Here is a 24,029-nt window from a genome sequence, read left to right as displayed (position 1 = left end):
ATGTTTGCAGCCATGCAAAATATTGCAGCATTCTATTTACTGTGTAGCAGGTCCCCTCAACAAGTCCCCAAATCCCCAGAGGACCAAGTTTTGGAGACCAACTCACATAGTAAAAATCAAGGCTCAGGTTCTTCTGTCCTCAAATTGGTGGGAGATTGACTGTAAAAATATACACACTTGAGGAGACTGGAGCACTGGAGCTAGGTAACCATATTCATTCAGCACTTAAATGGGTTAAAATCCATCTCAAAGGAGACAGCTAAATGATCAACAAGGGGCTTGGTTAAATGTAGTTGAGGCCAGCTAATCACAACTTTCTGCTTAGGCCAACTAGAGATGCTTGCAGCTTTGGAATAATTATGAAATAAGGACCCTATATAATATACTGCATTTTCAAGGCAAAATACCTAAATCCATAAAGATAAAATTAGTAGAAATTTACAATAGAACATTGATGCAGTACAGACATAACATATATTTTAGGGTTGTATAGATTGCCCTATAGAAACATAGAATTTGACAGCAGATAAGAACCATTCAGCCCATCTAGTCTGCCCATTTGTCCTGATGTACATTGTTTTTAAAGCTTGTTATTGAGGATACAGGGTTGGAAAAATCTGTCATCACCAGGAACAATTTAAAAAAATGCAGCTGGTTCTATTAGCAATTCACGTTTTTGTTCACCTTTGCCAAATACCTTTTATGTGTAATACTAATGATAGAGCGAGCTAAGAACTCCAACGTCGTACTATTCAATATCGGTTAAACATTTCAAAAAAGTATATTGATACGTTTCTTTTAAATAGTTGTCAAGGTTTTCTAAAGGTAAAAAAAATGATTAAATAATTTCAAGTAAATGTTAAGGACTATAATTTTATGCTACGAAATTCAAATGGAAATTATTAAAAAGAGAGAGGTGAACGAATAGACAGGCACTAGTAGAGCACAGCTAGTAATGCACTATAAAACAATGAGCAGGATCGATGGATTGTTTTAAAAACAGTGCTACATTGCATAGACCATACAAAATAAATGAAACAGATTAATGTGGCCCAATACTGGAGTTTTAACAATATATTTATATCTTTACATATACATATTTGCATCATTACAATAACCTACAAGTTATTTTACCTGATTTAATGACTTGAGTGCGGCCTCTGTATGATTTGGGTCATAATAAACATTGGACTTACGTTCACATTGTGGAGCTCTGTTGTTCCAGAATGGCCTTGTTGCATTGAGACATGTTAGTACATGGGCACCACGAAGCTTGTAGCCTGTATTGCAGTTAAAATATGCCTCTCCTCCTGGATGTAGGCTGGTTACCGACACATCCCCATATACTGGTCTTTGAGGGAACCCACAGCTGAGCAGGTAAGCTGCAAGAACAGAAGCAAAACTCAAATCAATGAACTATAGTTTGAGCAGAACTACAATAGTGGTGGTGACATACATAAAAAATATTAAAATTATATGTAAAGCATATAAACCAGCTGTAAAATGGGACAACAAAAAAGTAATCAAAAATATTATCCTCTCATAATCTAATGCATGTTACTTATACTACAAAAGTATACATACATACATACATACATGTATACATATTACATTTAGGAAAATATTATATAATGAAATATTTGGTAATGAGGGTCTTGCTAAGAATGGTTTGTATACATCAGTATATTTGGGAGAAGGTTCCAAAATAAAAAATACATACACATTTATAATTTTACTATCACTCAATGGTGTAGTGATGCCTATTTTGGGGGATCAGCTCCCAATGCATACGTCCCTAGGGTAGGTTTTGGTTTTGAACACCAATGCACACTAGCTGGCTAAGGGAGAAATGCTTAGCTGGCTAAGGGAGAAACATAGAAACACTCTGCAGGAGAAACATTTTCAAAATTGTTCCTATGGTGTTGCCAATACGCTTCCGGCACCCTGTACTAGATAATGTAACAATTAATACGTTTTTCAAAACATATCAACAGTAAGTTTGACAGATATCCAAAATTGCTGCAATTATAATTACACATAGTTTTCTTAAAATTATGAGTAACAATAGAATACAATGTGCATCGATATTCAGGAAGGAGGATTCCAGTCCATAGGGGCCCTGGTAAGAGAGGATTTAAGTTTATTTAAGCCAGAACAACACAATACCAGCAGTGTGCGGCGTTACAACAATCCAGTGCTAAGGGACAGGAGCTTATTTATAAAAATTAAGGCCTTTCAGAATTTGGCCAACCTGGGGACATTCCTTAATCATACAATATAAACAAAGTTTAAATGAATAATCCTTGCATTTGCATGAATCCTCTGCAATGAAGTTGCAGCTATATGCTTAATATATTAACTTGTGAATTTACATACACATAGGGGCACATCGATATGCAAAGTAAGATGTATGAGATATGTATCCTGTTCTTCCCTAAAGGGTTAATAATACTACAGCTGTACAATATTGCATCAGGTCTATTTCATCCCTGCTGAACAGTGACAAGAAACAAAAACCCCAGAAATGATACTGCTCTTTAAATACCACCCTAGGGTGCCCTGTAATAATTGAACTGTAACTGTTTGGACTGCTTCTACTGCCACATTTCCAGCCCTCTCTTTAGACACCCCGGTGTGGTTAAGGCATACGGTGGAGCGACGTGATGGGACGCAGCCTGCATGGATTATAACAAGGTATATATGGCTGCCAGAGGTTCCTGTGCATGAGCTAGAGTGATGAATTAGCTGAAATAAAGTTATAATGCCCCATCTCGATCTTGCGATGGATTTCCTGGGATGAGAGTTTGGCACCACTCATTAACTCACAGCTTGATAAATTAGCCGTGCTGCTTGCCTAATGGGACCCATAAAATATTTCCTCCGGTGTCTGTGCCACTTGTCTCCGAAGCACAACAGATAGCTGTGCGAGAGGGGAGAAAGCTTCCCAGGGAGACAGAGAGGGAAGAGGAGAGGGGTGACGAGTAATTGTGAGATCATTCGTTCACCTGCTTGGCTGTTTATAAGCGATATATCTGTAATTATCATTACTGTCGCTGCAGAGCATGGAGGAGAAGGCTTGTATGAAAATCTGATTACTATACATGTCCTTCTTGTGGGGGAGACAGGGAGGTGAGGTGTATTATCCCATTACACATGCAATGCTCTGCTCTCCTTCTTTCCCTCATAATAAAAGCAAATTACTTACATTATAAAAGATATCAACTAAACAGCCAACAGAACTCTTTTTTTTAAAGGGTTGTTCTGAAAATTTGATAATGGGAGTACCTCGTTGGAAAAAAATCATTAATGATTGGATACGGCTTGAGAAGCAGAATTACATTAGGGAAAATATATTTTGTTTTAATTGCTGCAACAGACAAAACATTGGCAGTCTAATTTTTCTACTTGCTAATTAGTATCCACAAGTCTTGAATTTTTGTGAAGAACTGGCATCTAAGTTTATTATGACATCTAAGTGTATATTATGACATATTATGACATCTAAGTGTATATTATGGCATCTAAGTGGTTTCAATGTCAACACACATGGCTTATTCACTTTCCCTAGTCCACCGTAGTGTCCAGTCTGTTAGGGATCCTTATAGGAGGAGTCACATTTGGAACAGTTTGATAACATACTATTGGCTACTAAAAGTTCCCTTATTGGATTGTCTTCCCCTATATTGTGTCTTCCATCTCAGGAGGTTACCCCTGAGGTCCCAAAAGCTTATGTAACTTTTTTTTTTTATGTTGGCTTGATAAAATGTATCAACTTCAACTAGGCTCAAGACTCAATTCTCTCTTGGGCTACTACTGCTACTTGTGTTGCCTTAAGAAAAAAATTCCTTTAGTGGAACAATATTTGATTCAAATAGGGGAGCTATTTCATTTGAAGATGGTTCTATTTTTTTTAACCACATGGAAAGAAGTAAACTGTGTATTGTATTGTATTTTACTACAAGCCCTACAGGTAGTACTGCTAGTGCTCTAGATTTCTAGATCTATCTAAGACCTGCCTAGCTAAGACCATCATAGCAAAACCTATAGTCATCAGATCTTGTTTGCCACAAGAACAGGAATTGACTTCATATGTGTAGCGAGTAAAACAGGTATGAGTGAGACCATCTAAAACTGAAATGCAGTAGTCAAGACAAAAGATAATGAGTGAATGAACAAGCACTTTAGTTACATCTTGTGTTAGGCATGGTGGGATGCAGGCAATGGTTTAAGATGCAAGCAGCAGTTTTTTGGGAAACAGACAGAATGTAGGGCGTGAATGTCGATTTGGGTCCTATCTAATCTATGGGCTCAATTTTATAATCTAAATCAAGTGTACAATGCATGATATGCAACCAAGTGTTTGACTAATTCATGCATATTTATTGTACCTGTGGGGTTTAATTAAGATACTGTCTTGACTGCTTCTTTAAATAGGTCTAGATCTGGGCAAAAATGATCTGTTCTTTTGCAGGCAAAGTAGAACCAGCAACATGACAACAATTAGTTATATACATGTTGTTGTTTAGCAATTAATCTGTTTTGCACTACAAAAACTGCAATGAATTAATGGCTAACTTAGAAATGCAGAAGTAATTGCTATAATAACTTCTACTATTAAGGAACTCTATCTATGACTATAAATCAGGCATTACTTAGTTCTGCACATTTTCTTTTCTGTTGCAATTATACATGAGACAGTTTGCTTCCTTAATCACAGTTTATCTGACATCACTAGAACGACCATAAAAATGGAAACACATCCAACACAAATGTACGCCACAAAACCAGACAATTTCTACCTCAGTCTGGTCTTCGTCAAGCCAGGAGCCGGCAAGACCCAGAATTTTGGCCACTGTGTGCTTTATTTATATTGGCGCCATGTACAATAGCTATTTGAAATGATTCGAACCATCCTCTACTTGTAGAGAGTTAACATATTCAGGAAGGCTATAGAAATAATGTAGAAGAAATGTCTCTGCAAAGAGGAACGGTCAATCCACTGGGCAGTAGAAGGTGTACCAAGCGGGTCTGTGCTGTGGACTGGCCCATCAAGCTGCAGCTCATACACCTTACGGCAGTAGCGTACCTAGCGGGGGGCGGTCCGCACCGGGTGCCGCTCATCAGGGGGGTGCCAACTTGCCGGCACCCCTCCAGAGACGGACAGCAATGTCCGACGCTGGAGGAGCAGGCTCGCAAGGGAGCGGTATCGGAGGTCTTTAGCAGACCTCCGGCTCCCTTGAGTGATTTTAAGCCGGGTTCAACCCTTGAACCCGGCTTAAAACCACTCAAGGGAGCCGGAGGTCTGTTAAAGACCTCCGATATCGCTCCCTTGCGATCCACGCGGCAACAGCTGCTGTGTGCCGGGATTTGTTGTCAGATCCCGGCGCACAACACTGAAGCCGCGCCCACAGCCGTCCGTGCCCTCTGACCCGGAAGAAGACAGAAGAACTGAAGAAGAGGAGCGAAGAGGAGGAAAAGAAGCTGTAAGGAGAAAAGAGGAAAGGTAGGAAAGCATTCAGTGAGTGAGTGAGAGTTGATTGGTATATGTGGATTGGTATGTGTGGATTAGTATGTCTGGATTGGTATGTGTGTGGATTGGTATGTGTGTGGATTGGTATGTGTGGATTGGTGTATGTGTGTGGATTAGTATATGTGTGGATTGGTATATATGTGGATTGGTATGTGTGGATTAGTATGTCTGGATTGGTATATGTCTGGATTGGTATGTGTGTGGATTGGTATGTGTGGATTGGTATATGTGTGGATTGGTATATGTGTGGATTGGTATATGTGTGGATTGGTATATGTGTGGATTGGTATATGTGTGGATTGGTATATGTGTGGATTGGTATATGTGTGGATTGGTATATGTGTGGATTGGTGTGTGTGTGGATTGGTGTGTGTGTGGATTGGTATATGTGTGGATTGGTATGTGTGTGGATTGGTATGTGTGTGGATTGGTATATGTGTGGATTGGTATATGTGTGGATTGGTATTTGTGTGGATTGGTGTGTGTGTGTGGATTGGTATATATGTGGATTGGTGTATGTTTGGACTGGTATGTGTGTGGATTGGTGTGTGTGTGGATTGGTATATGTGCGGATTGGTAAGTGTGTGAGAGTGATGGGTGTTATGCTGTACCATTTCCAATGTATTTTTCATTATATAATTATGCTCTAGTACATCATAACTCCCATCACTCTATACTGTTCCATACAGTGGCAGAGCTGGGAGACAGAGGCCTTGCACCCCCACCGCAGGACTCCTGAAAGGTAAGTGAACTTCAAAGTGGGAGAGGGTAGATAGTTAGGAGGGGGTAGATAGGGAGAAGGGAGTGAGACGGGGGGATAGGGGGTAGATAGGGAGAAGGGAGTGAGAAGGGGTAGGTAGGACAAAAGGGAGTGAGAAGGGGTAGATAGGGCAATCATACTCCTATCATGCCAAGTCTGCGAGTACATCCTGGAATCTGGGTATGCCTGGGCATGATAGAAATGTGATTGCTGTTAACAATCATATATATATATATATTAATATTGTTATTTAATTGTTTTGTCCTATTTTGGTGTGTTACTTACTTGAAATAAAAGTGTTAGAATTTTTTTTATGGTGTGGGGGGTAAATGCTGCATTTTCGGTTTCAGTCCAGAATTCGTTTCGGTGCATCCCTACTACTAATGAAGTGGTAGGCCTACACCACATCAATGTTTGGCTTAGTATATAGTGATAGGAGTTATGCTGCACTATTGTCAATGTGTGGCTCAATGTATAGTGATAGGGATTACGCTGTACCACCGTCAATGTGTGCCTCAGTATATAGTGATAGGTGTTATGTTGTACCACCGTCATTGTCTGCCTCAGTATATAGTGGTAGGTGATATGCTGTACAACCGTCAATGTCTGCCTCAGTATATAGTGATAGGTGTTATGCTGTACCACCGTCAATTTCTGCCTCAGTATATAGTGATAAGTGTTATGCTGTACCACCGTCAATGTCTGCCTCAGTATATAATGATAACAGTAAGCGTTATGCTGTACCACCTTCAGTGTCTGCGCCGGTATATAACAGTAGAAGCTATGCAGTTTTAAAGTGGGGGGGGGGTGCCACATACAGGATCCGCCCCAGGTGCCAAATACTCTAGGTACGCCCCTGCCTTACGGCGTACGTCAGAATTTGCTGCTTCTGAAAATTCTGCCACTAGTTAAAATATTCCAAGCACAATATCATCAGAGACACTTCTGTAAGAAAGATACAATTCTTTTGTTGAAAATCTAATTTTGACAATAATGCCACACAATTCTGCGGAGCTGGAGAACAGAGAATATCCACCAGGTAGGTTGCTGTCTTCTTGGGTATCATCACTAATGAGTACCTGATCTCATCATGCACAAGGGGTCCACGTGGATTATGCCCCTTAGTAGAACAAGGCCCAAGATAATGCCATATTAATAGGCATAGGTAATGCTGTAAATGCTGTGTAAAATTAATTTTGTTCAAATATATGTCAGCTACAAACGGTATGAATTTTTTTAAGTTAAATATGCACTGACGTTAAAGCTCTTGACTCAGCTTTTAAGAATCCTTCAAACATCTCAGTGTAGATCACATGCAGGTGTCCTAGATCTGCTTTTTATAATAAGTTTCCAGATCCATCCTGCAGACAAAATATGACATTTTTGTCCCTCTATGCACACACAATATATGTGCAATTCCACGGATTTGATGAAATGACATATTCAATTCATTTAGTTGTACGGGGATTTTCTGCGGATAAGGATTGTATCGAGGAATCATCCAGATCTGCCATGGGCCGAGAATCAAAAGGATAATTCACACATCTCTGATCATCAGTGACAAATGTGGATTTGTGAGCTTCTGCTTTGCAAACATAACACATTCACGTTTGCTGTATGAACTAGCTGAATGTGTCATATTTACTGATGGTGAAAGTAATGATTAGCCAGTGATGTGAACATCCAAACAGGAATAGCTTGATAACCTTTGCATATGTATACAATCATTCTTGATAACACCATTTAATATCATACCATTTGTGCATGTACTATTATTGTTATATACATTTCAATGTATAAACGCATTTCTGGTCTATAAACAAATATATATATATATATACTGTGAATTTTATGGGTGTAGAACACTGTGATACACTTATACCCAGCAAACATTTAGAATTTGGGGAAATAAGAGGAAAATCCAGTGACGTAGGAGAAACAGAAGGATTTGGATCCAAAAGAGGGACTGTCTCTTCCAAAGAGTGGGGTATGTGAAGATTTTGCGTCAGGTTGGTAGCTTTTATTGCCAGGTCTGTTTAAGGCACCATCTCTGGTCAGGAGATGGCAGTAGAGCACAGTGTGCACAGACAATGCCAATGTGTGAACAAGCTCAGGATAGCTCATTTATTTGGCGGTACTACTTGACCCATGAATCAGTATAAAATTCTTTTACACTTATGCTAAAATCTATTGCGGTAATAATAAATGTGTAACCTATTATTGCGAATGCTTACTACTTCGCTATTGTGGTTACTAAAGAAACAGAGTTCTAACGCATTTTAATTGCATGTTTTGATGAAAGAGTCTGCTTAAAATGAATATGTTATACAAATTGGTTGTACCTTTGAAACAGTAAATTAAGCATATATATACTTAGCCTTATAAATATATTATATATATATATATATATATAATTAGCTTCAACAGACCCAAAATATTTTCCAAAGTTATACAATTAGCTTATACACAAAAGACTATTATATACGGATATACGGACTCAAAGTAATCAATACTAACAGTGGATTTTTATAACATTATCCAATGTAGTCTAACATTTTATCACCATCAATCCCCACCGAAAAAGACAACATCATTTTACATTACAGCCCAGGATATATCTTAGCTTTACTTTCAAACATTAGTGTTCAATGACTGAAATGCTGCAGTACATAGTCCACAGTGAATAGAAATAATATATATATATATATATATATATATATATATATACAGTATATATAGTAACCATAGTAGAATCCCTTTAGTAAGGCAAACAGGTGGCCTTTCCAGTGTCACAGAAGATAAAGACTAAACTTGAGCACAGCTGCAAAACTCATGTAGACAATATTTCCTTAAAAAAATTTTCTGCGTTTGTTGTGGACAACGCATTTCGTTTTCAAAACTTTCAGCTCAGATGAAATTAGGAGTGCTTTTTTGATTCAGAAACTACATTCAGGGACATTCCCAAAGGGAGAGATCCCTGACACCTTATGGACTCGCCTTCCACCTACAGCAGCAGCAGCATATCATGAATGGGCCAGGGTGGGCCCTTGACTGGGTGCCAAGCAGGGCTAGGCCTTGGCGGCATTTTTTGAATAAGGCAGGGGAGGGGTTAATCGAGGGTTATTGTGCGCCATTGTGTTGTCACCTTAGCACTCGTTGAAGATCAGCAGCAGCAGTTGTAAGGCATGTGGCCTGGGCAGCCACTGGCAGATGATAGGCACATACATTTCCTCAATATTCGAAAAATAAAAAGAACTGATCTTCCAGAATAACGGGGAAGATAGTAGAAGGACAGTAAGAGGAGGTAGTGGCAGTTTCTCAAGAAAGGCTTTGCCAAAGTCATACTAGCTCCTCTGAAATGGTCAAATGAATGGCCATTTGTTTTCTTTGGTTTTGTTGGTGACTCTCCACGTTATCGGAGATTTGTACAAACGCACACGACCAGCAAATTGAGTTAAAAATACGAATCCATATGCACCTCTATTATAAGGTCAAAAAGAAATATGTCTACTCCAAATATGCATACAAATGCAAACTGTAGGGTGCTTTTAGTGGCCCTTCTATAATTATAGAAGTATAGTGTACTCTTATAGAATAATACTAACATAAAACAGAACAAAAATCCTGGTCTCTTAATGGACATGCAGTTATATGATTTGTTGTAGCTCCTTTTATATGCCTTGCATTGTCTAAATTTCTGACCTGCAGCCTGCCGAAGACAACATTCAGCTTGGATGGGGTAAGTCCAGCTAAATGATTAATTAACACAGCAGCTCAAATGATGTGTGGTTGATTGCAGACTCTGCATGCACTACTTAGTAAGGGCTAACATATATTTACATCACATAAATGATCAAGTCACTGGGAAAATGATGTCTAAATTCACTGTTACCCTAGGTGACCTACTGTCAACATGTGTTATTTGGAAACACAAAAAGCATCTTCTAATTAAAGAAGCCCAGGGGCATTAGCATCATCACCTTTCCGGCCCTTCCTGTCTAGTTCCAGCAGCCACATTTTTACAGATAGATTGATCTATCTTTCTTCACCATGATGGAGTTAATTCACCCAGATAGAAAGCGACCGAGTGGCAGTGCCACACCAAGTGATCAATGATCCTCTTAAACCTTCCTTGTTGGAAGATGCAAGCTAAAAGCTAGGATATCTCTGCATGTCAATGTGATATATTGATATTTATCCGACCAGGTTAAACACTCAATTGAAAGCAGCCTACGGCTCAATAAACACCATTAGGCGGAAATATCCTTACAAATGCTGTAACATGGGAACAAGTGGGAACAATCTGTGTGTTTGTGTGTATATATATATATATATATATACACCGTATTTGCCCCCACACTTTCTTTAATCTTTAAAGTGGGGGTGCGGCCTAAAATGGGGGTTTAGCGCAGGGATGCGCAATTCGTATCACCCGACATGCAGTTCTAGCGTGACATCAACTTCCGGCAGCGGAGGTTGTCTAAGCGCATCGTGCAGACATCCACTGGCCGGACCCCGCTAGACACCAGGGAGTCTGGGAGTGCATTGGTAAGTCTGGGGGGGGGGTGGCATATCTAGGGGCAGTGTGGCATTTCTAGGGGGCATAAAGCATATATGGGTGGCAGAGTGTCTGGAGGGGCTGACTGGCATTTCAAGGGGGCATAAACACACCAGGGAACTCTCCGGGTCGCGGGAGCGGGGTCTTTCTTTAAACCAGCACCAAACTTTTAGGGTGCGGCCTATAATCGGATGCCGCCTATATTCAAGCCAGTACGGTATTATATATATATATATATATATATATATACATACACCTTTAAGAAGCCTGTACAGAACTCACCAGTCACTCCCTGGGACTTTTATCAAAGGATAATATAAATCAATGTGTATCTACTGTAAGCACATCTTATGTGTATATCATGGAGAAAATCCTAAATAAAAAAACACACTACGTGGGTAGTTTTCATTAAATAATTTAGTTATGGTTAAAGCTGTGACATCTTTATGCCTAATGACGAGACAGCTTCCCACATATGTGGCTATAAATGCCTATGCACCGACATAGCTGGCTCTTGATCATTCATTTGTCTTTACTGATTGTAATGCACCCCACTAGCTGATCATTGTCCCATGCTTAAAACATTTCCGAACCAATTTTTACATTTTGAATTTAAAAGGATAAGGAGACAAAATAAACCATCATTAACTGGTAGATATTTGTAACATGGGAGGTCCTGGTGATCACAGCTATTGCTGTCCAGGCGTTGATGAATAAAATATAAGTGCTATTTTTAATTACTCGCAATCAGAAAAATGAAGCCAAAGATGGGCCTTATGGAATGTCAACAAATTTAACTGTAGAAGAAGCCTAAAATCCTATTCAAATTTCACAAAATATTTAGGAACTCAATAGTGAGTTAAATGTCAGGTCCGAGAGAAGGAGAAAATGTCAAGTACCACAGCTGGAGATTGTAGTATACAACTTGTGTTGTGGAGTGTTATTAGGAACGTGAAAAATAAAGTTGAGGCTAACATAAGAAAGCATTTTGTTCTACACAATTTATTATCATTTCCCGTATATTGTAAATACCTGGTTGTTGGGGTGGTTTTTTTTGCCTTCACAGATATGTGGTCGTATTAGTATTGCTCATGCATCCACTGAATATATGAAATGTTAATGTATAACATTAATATACCTGTCTCTACATATTGGTGTGTGATAAGGGCAATAATATCCCCTTATAATATAATATAGCCTTATAGTGTAATACATTGTGTAGCTAGGGGAGTTAGCTAGTGTTTTAAAAAGTGGCACAGAGCTCCTCTAACCACCTGAGACAGTAACATGTGCCCTGGTTATGTTACTATGGTCTAAACCAGTATAATCACCAATAGAGATGCAAAAGACATTGTTCTACTGTATCGACCAGGCACAGGTAATCAGGGCCGGCCCAAGGCAAAATGCCGCCTGGGGCGAATTTTAAAATGCCGCCCCCCCCCCTTATCTACCCTTCCTCTCCCTCCGTCCCTGCCGCCCCCCCCATTATATACCCTTCCTCTCCCTCTGTCCCCCCCCCTTGTACTTACCTTTCAGCAGTCCTGCGGCGAGTCTCCCTGTTCGATCTCGAAATCTTCCGGCACTCAGCATTACAAGCCGGCACCAAGACCGAACAGGGAGACTTGCTGCAGAGGAGAGAGAGAGGGGCGCCGAGCGGGTACTGACAGCTTGGTAAGCGAAAACCACTCGGCGCCCCTTTCTCTCTTTCGCTTTTTTTTTTAAAAAAAAAAGGGCTTGGGGCGGCAAAGTGCCGCCCCTTCAAAAGTGCCGCCTGGAGCGGTTGCCCCACTTGGCTCCATTGTCGGGCCGGCCCTGCAGGTAATGTTCACATAACAGGAAACAATGTTACCGGGGCTGGTCCAAGACATTGTGCTGCCTGGGTCCAAGCTAAAGAAGCCTATAATCACAAACCAAGGAGTGAAGCTGATTCAGCTCTCTATCTATCAGTTGGATGAAGGGTATAAGTTTGATCTGGCAATATTACAAGATCATCAGAGCTGCAGCAGCCAAACCAGTGACAAGAGAATGGCAGATATACACACAAATGGCACAAGAGCAAAAAAGTTCCCAAGAGTCATGCAGCGCAAAGCATGTGAGGTATAAAAGGTTAAATATGTTGATGGATTTAATACATGACCAAGAAAGGGGAATTCTCTGATTAAACTTTATGTTGCATCGTGTATTAGTACAGACCTGCAAATAGAAATAGACAGATGTCCAACTGGAAATTTTATATTCTACATGGGTTTCTAAAATGGGCCTAGGGATAAAATACTTACCAGCTTTCAACGGTCCCACACTAGATCTGCGCTGGCCTGACATTCCAATGTAATACATGATATTTCCTATACCTGTTGGTGGCAGCCCTACCAGCCTGACTGGTCACATTTTGTTTGTTGATGACAGACCATAAACATATCTCCATCATCCATGGATTCCATCACACACGGCAGTATGAATTTGTAATCTAACAACACGTAGCAAGCCTCCCGGTCTTTATCTATACGATATTTAATAACCAAGTAGAGAAACTGAATAATATGCTGTTGACTCATAATGTACAGTGGCATTTTTTTATCTAAGCCTGGGGTGGCATGTCGATCACCACTTTTGAGCTTGCAGCAGTTCCTATCGGCTGGTAGATCAAAGATTTCCCTTGAAACTGGACCAGGTGAACGACGGAGGTCTTTGCAGTCCTATGCCTATCATTTCTGTTAACGCAGAGCACTGGAATAGAAAGTCAAATCCCAGCATCTGCAGAAGGAAGACCAGCGGTGGAGAAGGAAGTCATTTGTAGCTCGATAGGTCTGAGTGATGCATCTGGGGGCCTGCCCTGGGTGACGAGCAGGGCATCAACCTCCATATATAAAATACTTATAATGTGTATGGACTAATAAATCTAAGAACAATTATTAATTGTAACAGACATTTTTATAGGTAAAGGATATCTTTAATGCTACTGGGAAAGAGTGATAAAATGTTCTTTACAAATGCTTACAGGTATATGACATTAGCCCTTTAAAAAGTAAGAGTCACTGGAATGCTTAATGGACAATGTAACTTGGAATGAATCGGTGATAAAGATGTTTTACCCTATTAACCTTTACACACAGCTTCAGTAAAGTAGTGTAATGTTATGTTACATACTGGTGCCAGATGCCATAAATTTTCATTTTTTTAATGCTGCATTCTGTCAATCAGGTTTACTACACCTTAAAAGTATTGCCTAACGACAAGTCCATGCACAAATTTGATGCAGCATGCTTTAAAGGGACTTTTGATAAACAGGAAAAATAAAGTAAGTGTAATAAATAACAAGTAGTGGTAAAAAAATAATTTTAGTCTAACAAAGCTGGAGACATGAGTACCATAATTTACTTTAGGTATCAGACCAACTGTCACAAAGCTGTTGACCCAGTTTAAATATTTAAACATTTATGTTTTTATTGTTGTCTTTTAATGAGAAATTATTTACAAAGTGCAAATAAACACTTATAAAAACCCACGCAAACTATGTTTGCTGTAGTTAGACCCCAATCTGTTTTCACCCAACTGATGTGCTTGGGCTAGGATGGCCATTTATCAATGTCCTTAGCACCTTTAGGTCTGTGACAAGTATTTTGACTGGTGGTCTATTCGAAGAAGTTTAATAATTTGTCAGTTTAATGAAGGAGTGTGAAGCTGCCAATTCTTAACTGATTTATAGCATTAATGCTATGTTTTACTGTGTCTGTCGCTCAGACATAAAAGAAATATGTGATAATGATTTCTTAACGTCTAATTTGATGGCCTGTACCTCCTTCTTAATACACCTGTACTTTGTCTATAATATATTGCTCAACTGAAAACTAATTGCATTATTTCTGGGCACCACATGGAGAGGTGGATTTCTAAAACTCTTGAAGCACTCACCCATTGCTTTTGCCTTCTGGGTGGACACTGGGTATCTGCATAGAGTAACAACACCCAAGTGCCAACCACATTTGGACCAGACTGGCTCTAAGACAAGACTTTGTTGCCCTGGTTTGATTTGCCATCCTTTGTTGCTGTACGTGCAACATTTCCACTGGGGACATATGTAATAAGACACAGACTTCTAGTTTACCAATTATAGAGATGCAAAATGCATTGTTCTACTGCATCAGCCAGACACGGGTAATGTTCACATAAAAGGAAACTGGTTAACAGCTAGGAGGACTCACTTACTGCCTGTCACAGGACACATCTTGTATCCTTTAAAATACTTTTACTGCAATTAAGTTTTTATTTTTTAGAAATAGTTTTTGGGTTATCTGCCATGGTCTATTGACTTGAGGCTGAATGAATACCTCCAAAAAGCTGGAGGAATGGCTACCTGGGGCCCTCTTTTTTCTGGGGAGGTGGCTTTGTGGGGGTTAGGGCTAGATAGATGTGCAGGTGGGGCTAGTCCTCCATGGGGCAGGCGTAACTGATGGGGTAGTCGGGGCTTGTGCACATAGGGGTGTGGGAAATGAGCAGGGGGTGGGCAAAGTTAAACACTGCTCACCCTACCAGAAGAAAGAGGAACATGACCTGTAGACCTAGGAAAGCAGTGTTTCACCTGGAGACTCCGAGTCACACCTGGAGAGTTCCCAGCTATGCTATACATATATACAGTGTACATTGTACAAAAGACGCTCTAAGGGCCACATGGTATAATACGTATATTGCCAATAGACTGACAGGGCTTTCTGAGAAACATTGTTCGGTGCGTTAAGTGTTTCCTTGTTAGGCGCTTCAGCGTATTTCAAGTATAACACAAAACAACTTAGTTTTTGGCATATTTTGATTAAATAGCATATTTATTTGACTGTGAGATAAAAATGAAAAATGCATCAATTTTCTACGAAATTGTAAAAGCTGGGTGCAAAATACAAGTCACTAAATTGTGAATTCAAGCATACATCGTATTTTTTTCTTCAATGCATTGGTAAATATTTAATATATTGCCATAGGTGGTTCATTAATAAATTAGATGTTTTTCTTAAATCGAGGCCTTGTCTAAATATATTTGTAAACTGTTTTTATTTTCCTGTTTGTATACAATAGACATTTGTTATAATGTGCAATATTGGACCGTTCTTTCTTTAGACCATGACTTGAGTGTTATGAGAAACCAATAAAACGCACCCACAGAAATATATGTAGTAAGACTTCTCAAGGCAAAAGGTTTTCACGTTATTAAACACTGGTGTGGACACATGAGGACAGGGCTGTTCTTTGCATTAGTCATTCCAGACAAGCCCTTGGGGTGCCTAAATCATGAGGACACTGGTGGTCTATTCTGAGTGAGACCTGTCCAAAGTGACAGCTCCTGGGCCACTAGTGGTAGGTCACTCTATAGGGACCCAAAATCTCACCCCCCCCACTGTTCCTAATTTCTAGGACCTCTGGTCAATATTCTACAGCCCTAAAAGACAGTAATATTTAACTAAAATGGCAAGTCAATGCAGGCAGCGTGTTTATTAATGAAAGTAAACAATAATTTTGTAAGTATATGGTGCCATCTCGAATGAATAATAATAATAATTTAAATGAGGTGAACCAAAGATTATTCATACCTGGGATGCCATTTGGCCTATGATCGGCCTTGCTTGAGGATTGAAATGTGCCAAATTGAAAAAACATGTTTAGGTTATAGCACGATGCACTGCTATCTACTCATATACTTTGTCATTTAAATACCACCTGCCCACCATACCTGAAGAGCCACCGTGTGCTTCTCAGCTGTAGAGTCTGTCCTCTTTGGGACAGTCAGGGTGTGCGTAGAGGCAGGGACTGGGCATGGTCTAGGGACGGGACCACCCGCCCACCATACCCAAAGAGCCTCTTTGCAGTGCACAGGTGCAGAGTGCTGTGAGGTGGTCACGTGGCAGCTACAATGGGGGTCTGGGCAATAGCACAGTTGTCTGGGACTGTCATGGAGCACCCGAGGATCTCCTCAGCTGGCCCATGATCCCCACTGACCGAAAAGACAGGACAGCGGGGCGGGTCAGGTCAGTGGAACTGCGACCAAAAATCTGTACTGTCCCGCAAAAACTGGTGCACTTAGTACGCATGCATAAAACATATGAATAAACCCCTCATCAACAACAAGAAAGAACACCAATGAATATTGCAAGTAAAAAAACAAGAAGACTCTGATAAGAGCTTCACGGATGAGTTTAACCTTCACCGGGTAAAAAAAAAAAAAACAGCAGCCAGCTTTCATTCTGTAAATACAATCAAAATGTAACCAAGGACGAGAACCCAGCGCATAAGCACTCAGTGTTCTAGACACCGAACAGCTGGAAATGGCCTTACCATGTGCAGCTGCTGTTACTAATGTGAGTATACTGCCAGCTTCAAAGATGCATGCAATGCTTAACCCAATCTATATACAGCGATTTGCTATGTGCCGGGATCCAATGACAAATCTCCCAACTTTGTAGGTAATTATAGTAAATAATCACCTAATTGCTCAGGCCAATTTTATTTCCATTAGTGTCTTAATGAAGGGTGTGCACATTTAACCTGAGATGGCACATATTAACTTCAGCAGGATTACATTGCTTTAATTTATTTAATTGCCCACAGGTTAGCAGTCTGGAGTTGCAGGTGGGATCTTTGGATCTGATGTCCCGTGAGGTATTCAGATGTCGCCTGGTGTGGCACCCCCGTCTGCTGTCTCATATTTACAGTAAAAATGTATATGTCAACATAACTGTTTTCTCTGTAAAAATCTAATCGACATTACCTGTATCTAATGATGAATCTGCACATAAAACCAGAAAGGATTGCACCCTAAAGGAAAAAGTTCAGGGCAACTATCCTACAGCTTGAAAATTGAATAACAGTGAAAAATGTAAATAAATATCTATATATGGGTACACAATATGAATACTTAAGTAGTAACTTATGAACTGCTGAAGAAGTACATGTTTTATGCTTTTAGCTGGCCACAGAGATTTAAAGGTTAACAATATTTTTCTATGTTGGTCCAATAAAAGGTCTTAACTTCAACTAAAACTTACAGTTTCCAATATCAAAACAAAATCTGTGTTCAAAACAATATATAGTAAAAAATGTTGTGGGGCAATTCTTTGATAAGAGTGTACAGAGAAAGGACACAGCTCAGGAATGGTTTATAAATGTTGCATAAATATAGGTTAAAATATTTTACTTGAGAAACAAAGAATTTGAGAGCAGATAAGAACCCTTCAGCCCATCTCGTCTGCTCAGAGATGTAGAGACTCAGACCTTAATAAGTCCTTGGTCTTGTGTTGGATTCAGGATAGCTTTATGCCTATACCATGCATGCTTACATTTCCTTACTGTGTTAGCTTCTACCATTTCTGATAGGAAGCCGTTTCATTGTCGTGGTTGGGTCAGCGGAGCGTAGCGACAGAATGACAAAAAGAAGAGCCGCAAACTATCCTGTGGTTTAATGAAGCAAATAACACCAGGGTAGGACAGGTAACGTAAAAAGCAGAGTCAGGGCCGGCCCAATGCAAAATGCCGCCTGGGGCGAATTTTAAAATGCCGCCCCCCCCCTTATCTACCCTTCCTCTCCCCCTCCCCCCCCCCTTGTACTTACCTTTCAGCAGTCCTGCGGCGAGTCTCCCTGTTCAGTCTTGGTGCCGGCTTGTAATGCTGAGCGCCGGAAATCTTCCGGCACTCAGCATTACAAGCTGGCACCGAGACCGAACAGGAAGACTCGCCGCAGAGGAGAGAGCGAGGGGCGCCGAGCGGGTACTGACAGCTTGGTAAGCGAAAACCACTCGGCGCCCCTTTCTCTCTCTTTCGCTTTAAAAAAAAATAAATAAAAATAATAAAAAAAAGGGGGCTTGGGGCGGCAAAGTGCCGCCCCTTCAAAAGTGCCGCCTGGAGCGGTTGCCCCACTCGGCTCCATTGTTGGGCCGGCCCTGAGCAGAGTCCAGGTGGTAGCCAAGGTCAGGGTAAAAGAGTAACACAAAGTCCAGGTGCTTAGCCAAGGTCGGGTCAATAGAGTATCACAAAGTCCAGGAACAAGCCAAGGTCAGAAGACAGGAGGTCAAATGATAAATAGGGATACAAAAGGGACTGTAGCTTCAAGGGAACAACTGGTAGGAGTACACAAGGTAAACCACACAGCATGCAACAAGCAAGCACTGAAGGCATGGTGTTTGGGGCTTTTATAGGAGGTAAAGGAACTACTCCAACTCCTACTCCCCTAGATTGCCGCAGACCCAGGCGGCGACAGAGGGGATGGTGCTGTGCGAGGGGTAGCCAGACGATTCCCCTGAAAGGTAGGTGTTTTTAAATGTAATTTGCAGACATACATAGCACTGTAGTGATAGGCACCTCACCTAATGAAACATCAGCGTCACCAAACCCCTTATCCTCAGTCCATGCTCCCTCAGTACCCACACACTGACTGTCTGAGCACAGGGATATAACATAAATGGGATTGGTGGTAAGTGTAAGGGAACAGAAGGGCTAGTGACTAAGAGTGAGCAGAAGCAAATGTAAGCAGAGTTACAAAATTACAAATGCATGCTCACACACAATTACACATCCATGCTCACACACACACACATACATACAGAGATCCATGCTCACACACACACAATTACACATCCATGATCACACACACAACTATATATCCATGCACACTTATACATACACATCTATGCGCACATATATATATATCCATACAAACTGGACTGGTGCCCTACAAGGAGACAGGAACAAAAGGGTCGCAGGAGTCGCCCGTCACAATTGGCTACATTGTTCTAGCATTCTCTAAAAACGTGGACAGCTGAGTTACCCATTCTTTGTGGGATGCTGCATATGCAGCCTTGTTATGGACCTATTAGGGAACCTTATCTACAACAGATTTGAAAAAAGTTGTTCCCTGGTGTTATTACAGAATTTATTCTACAAACACAAGAAAATGTCTCAAAATGTTTTGCAATTTCTGTTTATGGTTTGCTTTAATGCCAGTTGGAATCATAGAGTACACTTTTCACAGCAAGAAATTGTATTACTCTATCAATAACTGTAAAATAGCTTGTGAACTACATTGTAAGATTGCATTACATATATTACATTTGTTTTTTGTTATTGAATGAAAGTGTATAGGATGCACAGGAGAGTCTAGTCTTGTCAAATAGCTGATTATATCATTAGAAAACATTTTCAACCAGTGAAATAGCCACTGACCACCAAAATCCTAATATGTGTCTATAACTGTCTCCAGCTACTGTCTGTGGTCTGTGGTCTCTTTTTTCTCTCTATGCCTTTCTCCCACTCCCACTGACCTTTCTAAATCTAGTACAGATGTGTGTCATTTAATATTTTTATGCACTATTCAAGGAACATTTGGGGAAGAAATCACTGGGGATTCAAAGCTCCCTAAGCCTTATGAGTTAATCCACTAAGAATTTTTATGTTGGCTGATTTAATTGTATTACAGTCATGAATGATTCTCTTGACACCTATTACCATAATTGAAGTGAGTGGCAAGGCAGTGTATTTTAGAGTGCATAGTTAGCCAATACATCCAACAAAATAACTACTTTTTAGGCAGTCAGCCGCCTCAAGCTCATTTTTGAAATATACATCTAAAAATTAATTTTGTGGTTGAAAACAGAGAAAATAATTTTCCAACATCAAAAAAGAAAGAATCTGACTTGTGCTAGAGGAAATGCCAATACTTCTATTCCTAAACACTGTGGATAGAACAAATAGAACAAATGTACAATAGACTCTAATGTCTGCTGTTCTAGATACATCATCCAAGAGAGGAGGCATCTAGAACCTGGATCTACATCTTGAAAGTCATATCTTTTGAAGGCCAGTGAGGTGGCAATCTATGGAATTAAGCATCACCAGACTTCGTATATTTCCACCTTACGGTGCCAGGGCTGTTAATAACTTCTGTTGGTTTATTTTTTTTCACTGAAGAAGAAATATACTAACTGTCACTGAGATTACAAACTTATTTCATAGCCTTCTGTTTCAGGTTAACTCTACCCACGTCTGTGTACACCACTTATCCAGTATTTAGAGGAATGTTCTTTTTTGAGGCTGTGCAAATATGAAAGTTGGCCATATCCACATACACTTCATCGCCTTTCTCATTGTATGGAAAAATATGCTTTTATATCCTTGTATTTTTCCAGAAGCATGATCATCAATACATTTAAGAGAGCTGTTATAGTACAACTTATTATCAAGTCCTTGTGTGGTGTTATTGATTAATATTTCTAATTAATAAAATAAAGTATTCCAAAGGAAAACATCAGAAAAAAATAAAAAAAATAAACTAACCTTACAATCTAATTAATTTCTCTTTAAGTGGTGGTGTATTTACTCTTTAACCTCAACAGTGAGTTATACATGGAGGATATCCAGCTACCTTGGTATATTGACATATATGCAACCCTCTAGGAAAAAAACTATATACAAAGAATAGTTAATTAGTTAAAAAAAGGCTTTCTGGTACATAGTTTTGACTGTCAGACATTTCAGATAAAAAAAGCTCATTAAATTTGCACACAACCCAACAAAGTGCATCACATAAACACAAACAAAAACTTATTTTCCGTTTAATCTCTCCAAGCAGATGGTAGTTACGAAAGGCTTAATTTGTCTTTGTTTGCAAATATTTCCGTTGTGGGTATTATTTTGGTGGCGCTGCACAAACCCACATGTTCTCTGCAAGATGGCCTGTGAGTTTCACTAAAAGAAGTCATCACCATTATCACCTTCCAGAAAAAAATCACACATGGATATCAACAGAAGCAGTTTGCCAGGTTTACAAAAATAGTATAGTGAAACTGTATATATAGTTCTTTATTATTTGTGGGTTTTACGTTTATTTTTCAGTTGGAGCACAATAAGATCTATTTCACAGAAAAGATAATAAAACATTTAATCCCAAGATATTTTAATGTCTTTCAAAGCTTTCTGGTGTAAAAACTAATTCAGATTTGGTCAGGGCATTTACAGTATTTGTTCCTTTGCTACTTCCTGAATCATAGACCTCATGGTCTGGTTGTCCCTTTGGGCTTTGCCAAATGTGAAGAAACATATTGTAATATTAAAGTTGCACTTGCCTTATTGTGATTGAATTGCATTATTGAGATTGAATTGAATTGGTTTTATGTACGTGCTCCCTGTAGGGAATACCATGACCTTGAGCTCTTTATAAAGAAGATAAAAGTGTCATAATGCCAGAACCCAGGAGCACACACACCACATGAGTGATTTGTCCTGGTTTAACCTACCCTGGTTGAGCCCCAAGATAGGTGACCAGGATGGGTGATCCCCAACATTGTGAAAGCTCTGGTAGAGGCAAATACGTATGGAACTGAGTTGTAGCTAGCAAAGCTGGATAATTGCAGATAGGAGATGCCACAGGTTGATGCACAGAACAGGTAGCCCCAGGATCCACAGCTTCAGGTTTCAGATTTGCCAGAAAACAGTAATGCCAAAACTTCAAGACAATCATAGGACCGTGTCTGTATGCTGCAGCTATGGCCATTTCAATTCTGGCAATGAGCCTGACCCATCCCTGTGCGCATCACAAGAGCGTCTCTGACCTGTTCACAACGTAAAGTGACCTCGCAGGAGACGGCAATTGGGTAAGCGAGCTGTTTGAAGAGACCACACTCCAGTTAGCCCTTGCTTGGCCGCTGCGAGTGGGTCTCCTGGATGTGACAAAGAGGAGCACAACATTTTTTTAACCCTTTAAACTAATGCATTGAATAGGGGCACATCTCAATTAGAAAGACCTCATTTACAGTTAATGATCATTTACTGGAGCAAGCTCTACATAAAATGTTACCTTGAAAATGGAACCGAAAGCTGCCTGGGTTGGTTTGATGCAAACTCTGGTAGTGGATCATGACTTGGTTTGTTGGGCTGCGAATCACCTGACCTCTCATAAGGAATGATTCGTTAGCCAGAATCACAGGCTCCACCCCTTCCAGGTTCTCCACGGTTACCATCTCGCCTTCTGACAAACTGATATTTTGCACCTGTTGAAAGAGTTAATTTGATATTATAACGCCTTGTATTCTCTTTTGACGTATTCTGCAGAAAACACTTAGCAGCAAGGAAAGGGATACATTATTTGCCATCATAAAACATATTTTTCCAAAGAATTTTAATTCTAGTAAATGGTTGTACTAGACCTGACTATATGTTACCGATATGGTTATCATAGGGTTCATTTTTTTTCCAGGATACATCTAATTTTCACATGTTGCTATCCACCACTTATTCAGTTGCGCGTATGTGGGATGTATAAACTCACAGAAGGAAATCAATTACTTAATCAAGCTTATACCATAATGCAGGGAAGCGCATGCAAAAAATAGACGTGTTCAAGAAATAATGGCTGGTATGGCAACTGTAACCCATCAACAAAGGCAATTATTGACACTAAATGTAACAGTTTTCCATGTGAATCCTGCGCTATATCGTTATTTCACTGTTGCCAACCTGAAAAATGTTAAATAAAGTGAAGCAATGGTATATACGCTATATAAGTGTGTTAATACTATTTTATATGAGTCAAAAAAAGGTATGCTCTATAAAACAACACTTTGGGCAACACAATTACAGGTCACAACAGTGTACATGTATGGTACTCTTAGCGGTATACAGGATGACGGGGACTACCATATGCCCCCAAACTGTATGAGGGTGATCAGTCGCAGCACAAAAAATGTGCTGATTATATTATGAGCGAATGGACATAGACATATATCCAATATACACAGTTCACATAAATATCCCTTAGATACTTACACTATCCATACAGCACCAAACTACATCATTGATTTGAGATGGATCAGCTTCTCTGTCTATGACTCTGAGTAATGTACAGCTAACCACATCATAACGCTGGACCACGCCAGCTCCCGACTGAAAAATATTCAATCATTTTTTACAACCTCTAAGCCAGTGTCTAAATCAAAAAGTTTTACAGTTTAGTAGTAGTGGTAGTTTCCAAATATCTTTTTTTCACACAAGTAAAAGTATGTCGCATATTGATAATATGGATTAGAAAATGCTCAGTTATTGTAGCAGAAGGTTCTGTAGTAGACAGTGGGTTCTAGAATGTCTGTTTTATGTCAAAAGAGGACTGCCTGAAAATGTTATTTCAATGCGATACATTGCAGTTTGCACTT

General features: G+C 39.8%; 1 protein-coding gene across 1 annotated transcript in view; it reads right to left on the bottom strand.

Moving 5' to 3' along the window:
* Window positions 1-24,029, bottom strand: part of LOC149286097 (seizure protein 6-like) — a 97,156-nt gene that overhangs the window by 26,185 nt on the left and 46,942 nt on the right. The window contains exons 3-4 of the mRNA XM_089494376.1: window positions 22,679-22,871; window positions 1,197-1,382 (exon numbers count right to left, since the gene is read on the bottom strand). Coding sequence (XP_089350502.1) covers window positions 1,197-1,382; window positions 22,679-22,871 — 379 coding nt within the window. The remainder of the gene's footprint in view (window positions 1-1,196; window positions 1,383-22,678; window positions 22,872-24,029) is intronic.

Source organism: Sceloporus occidentalis, unplaced genomic scaffold (assembly GCF_023333645.1).
Source record: "Sceloporus occidentalis isolate IW3139 unplaced genomic scaffold, rSceOcc1.0.p SCAF_72, whole genome shotgun sequence".
Lineage (NCBI taxonomy): Eukaryota > Metazoa > Chordata > Lepidosauria > Squamata > Phrynosomatidae > Sceloporus > Sceloporus occidentalis.
Note: the sequence above shows the minus strand (reverse complement) of the source record. Positions and strands in the feature narration are given on the sequence as shown.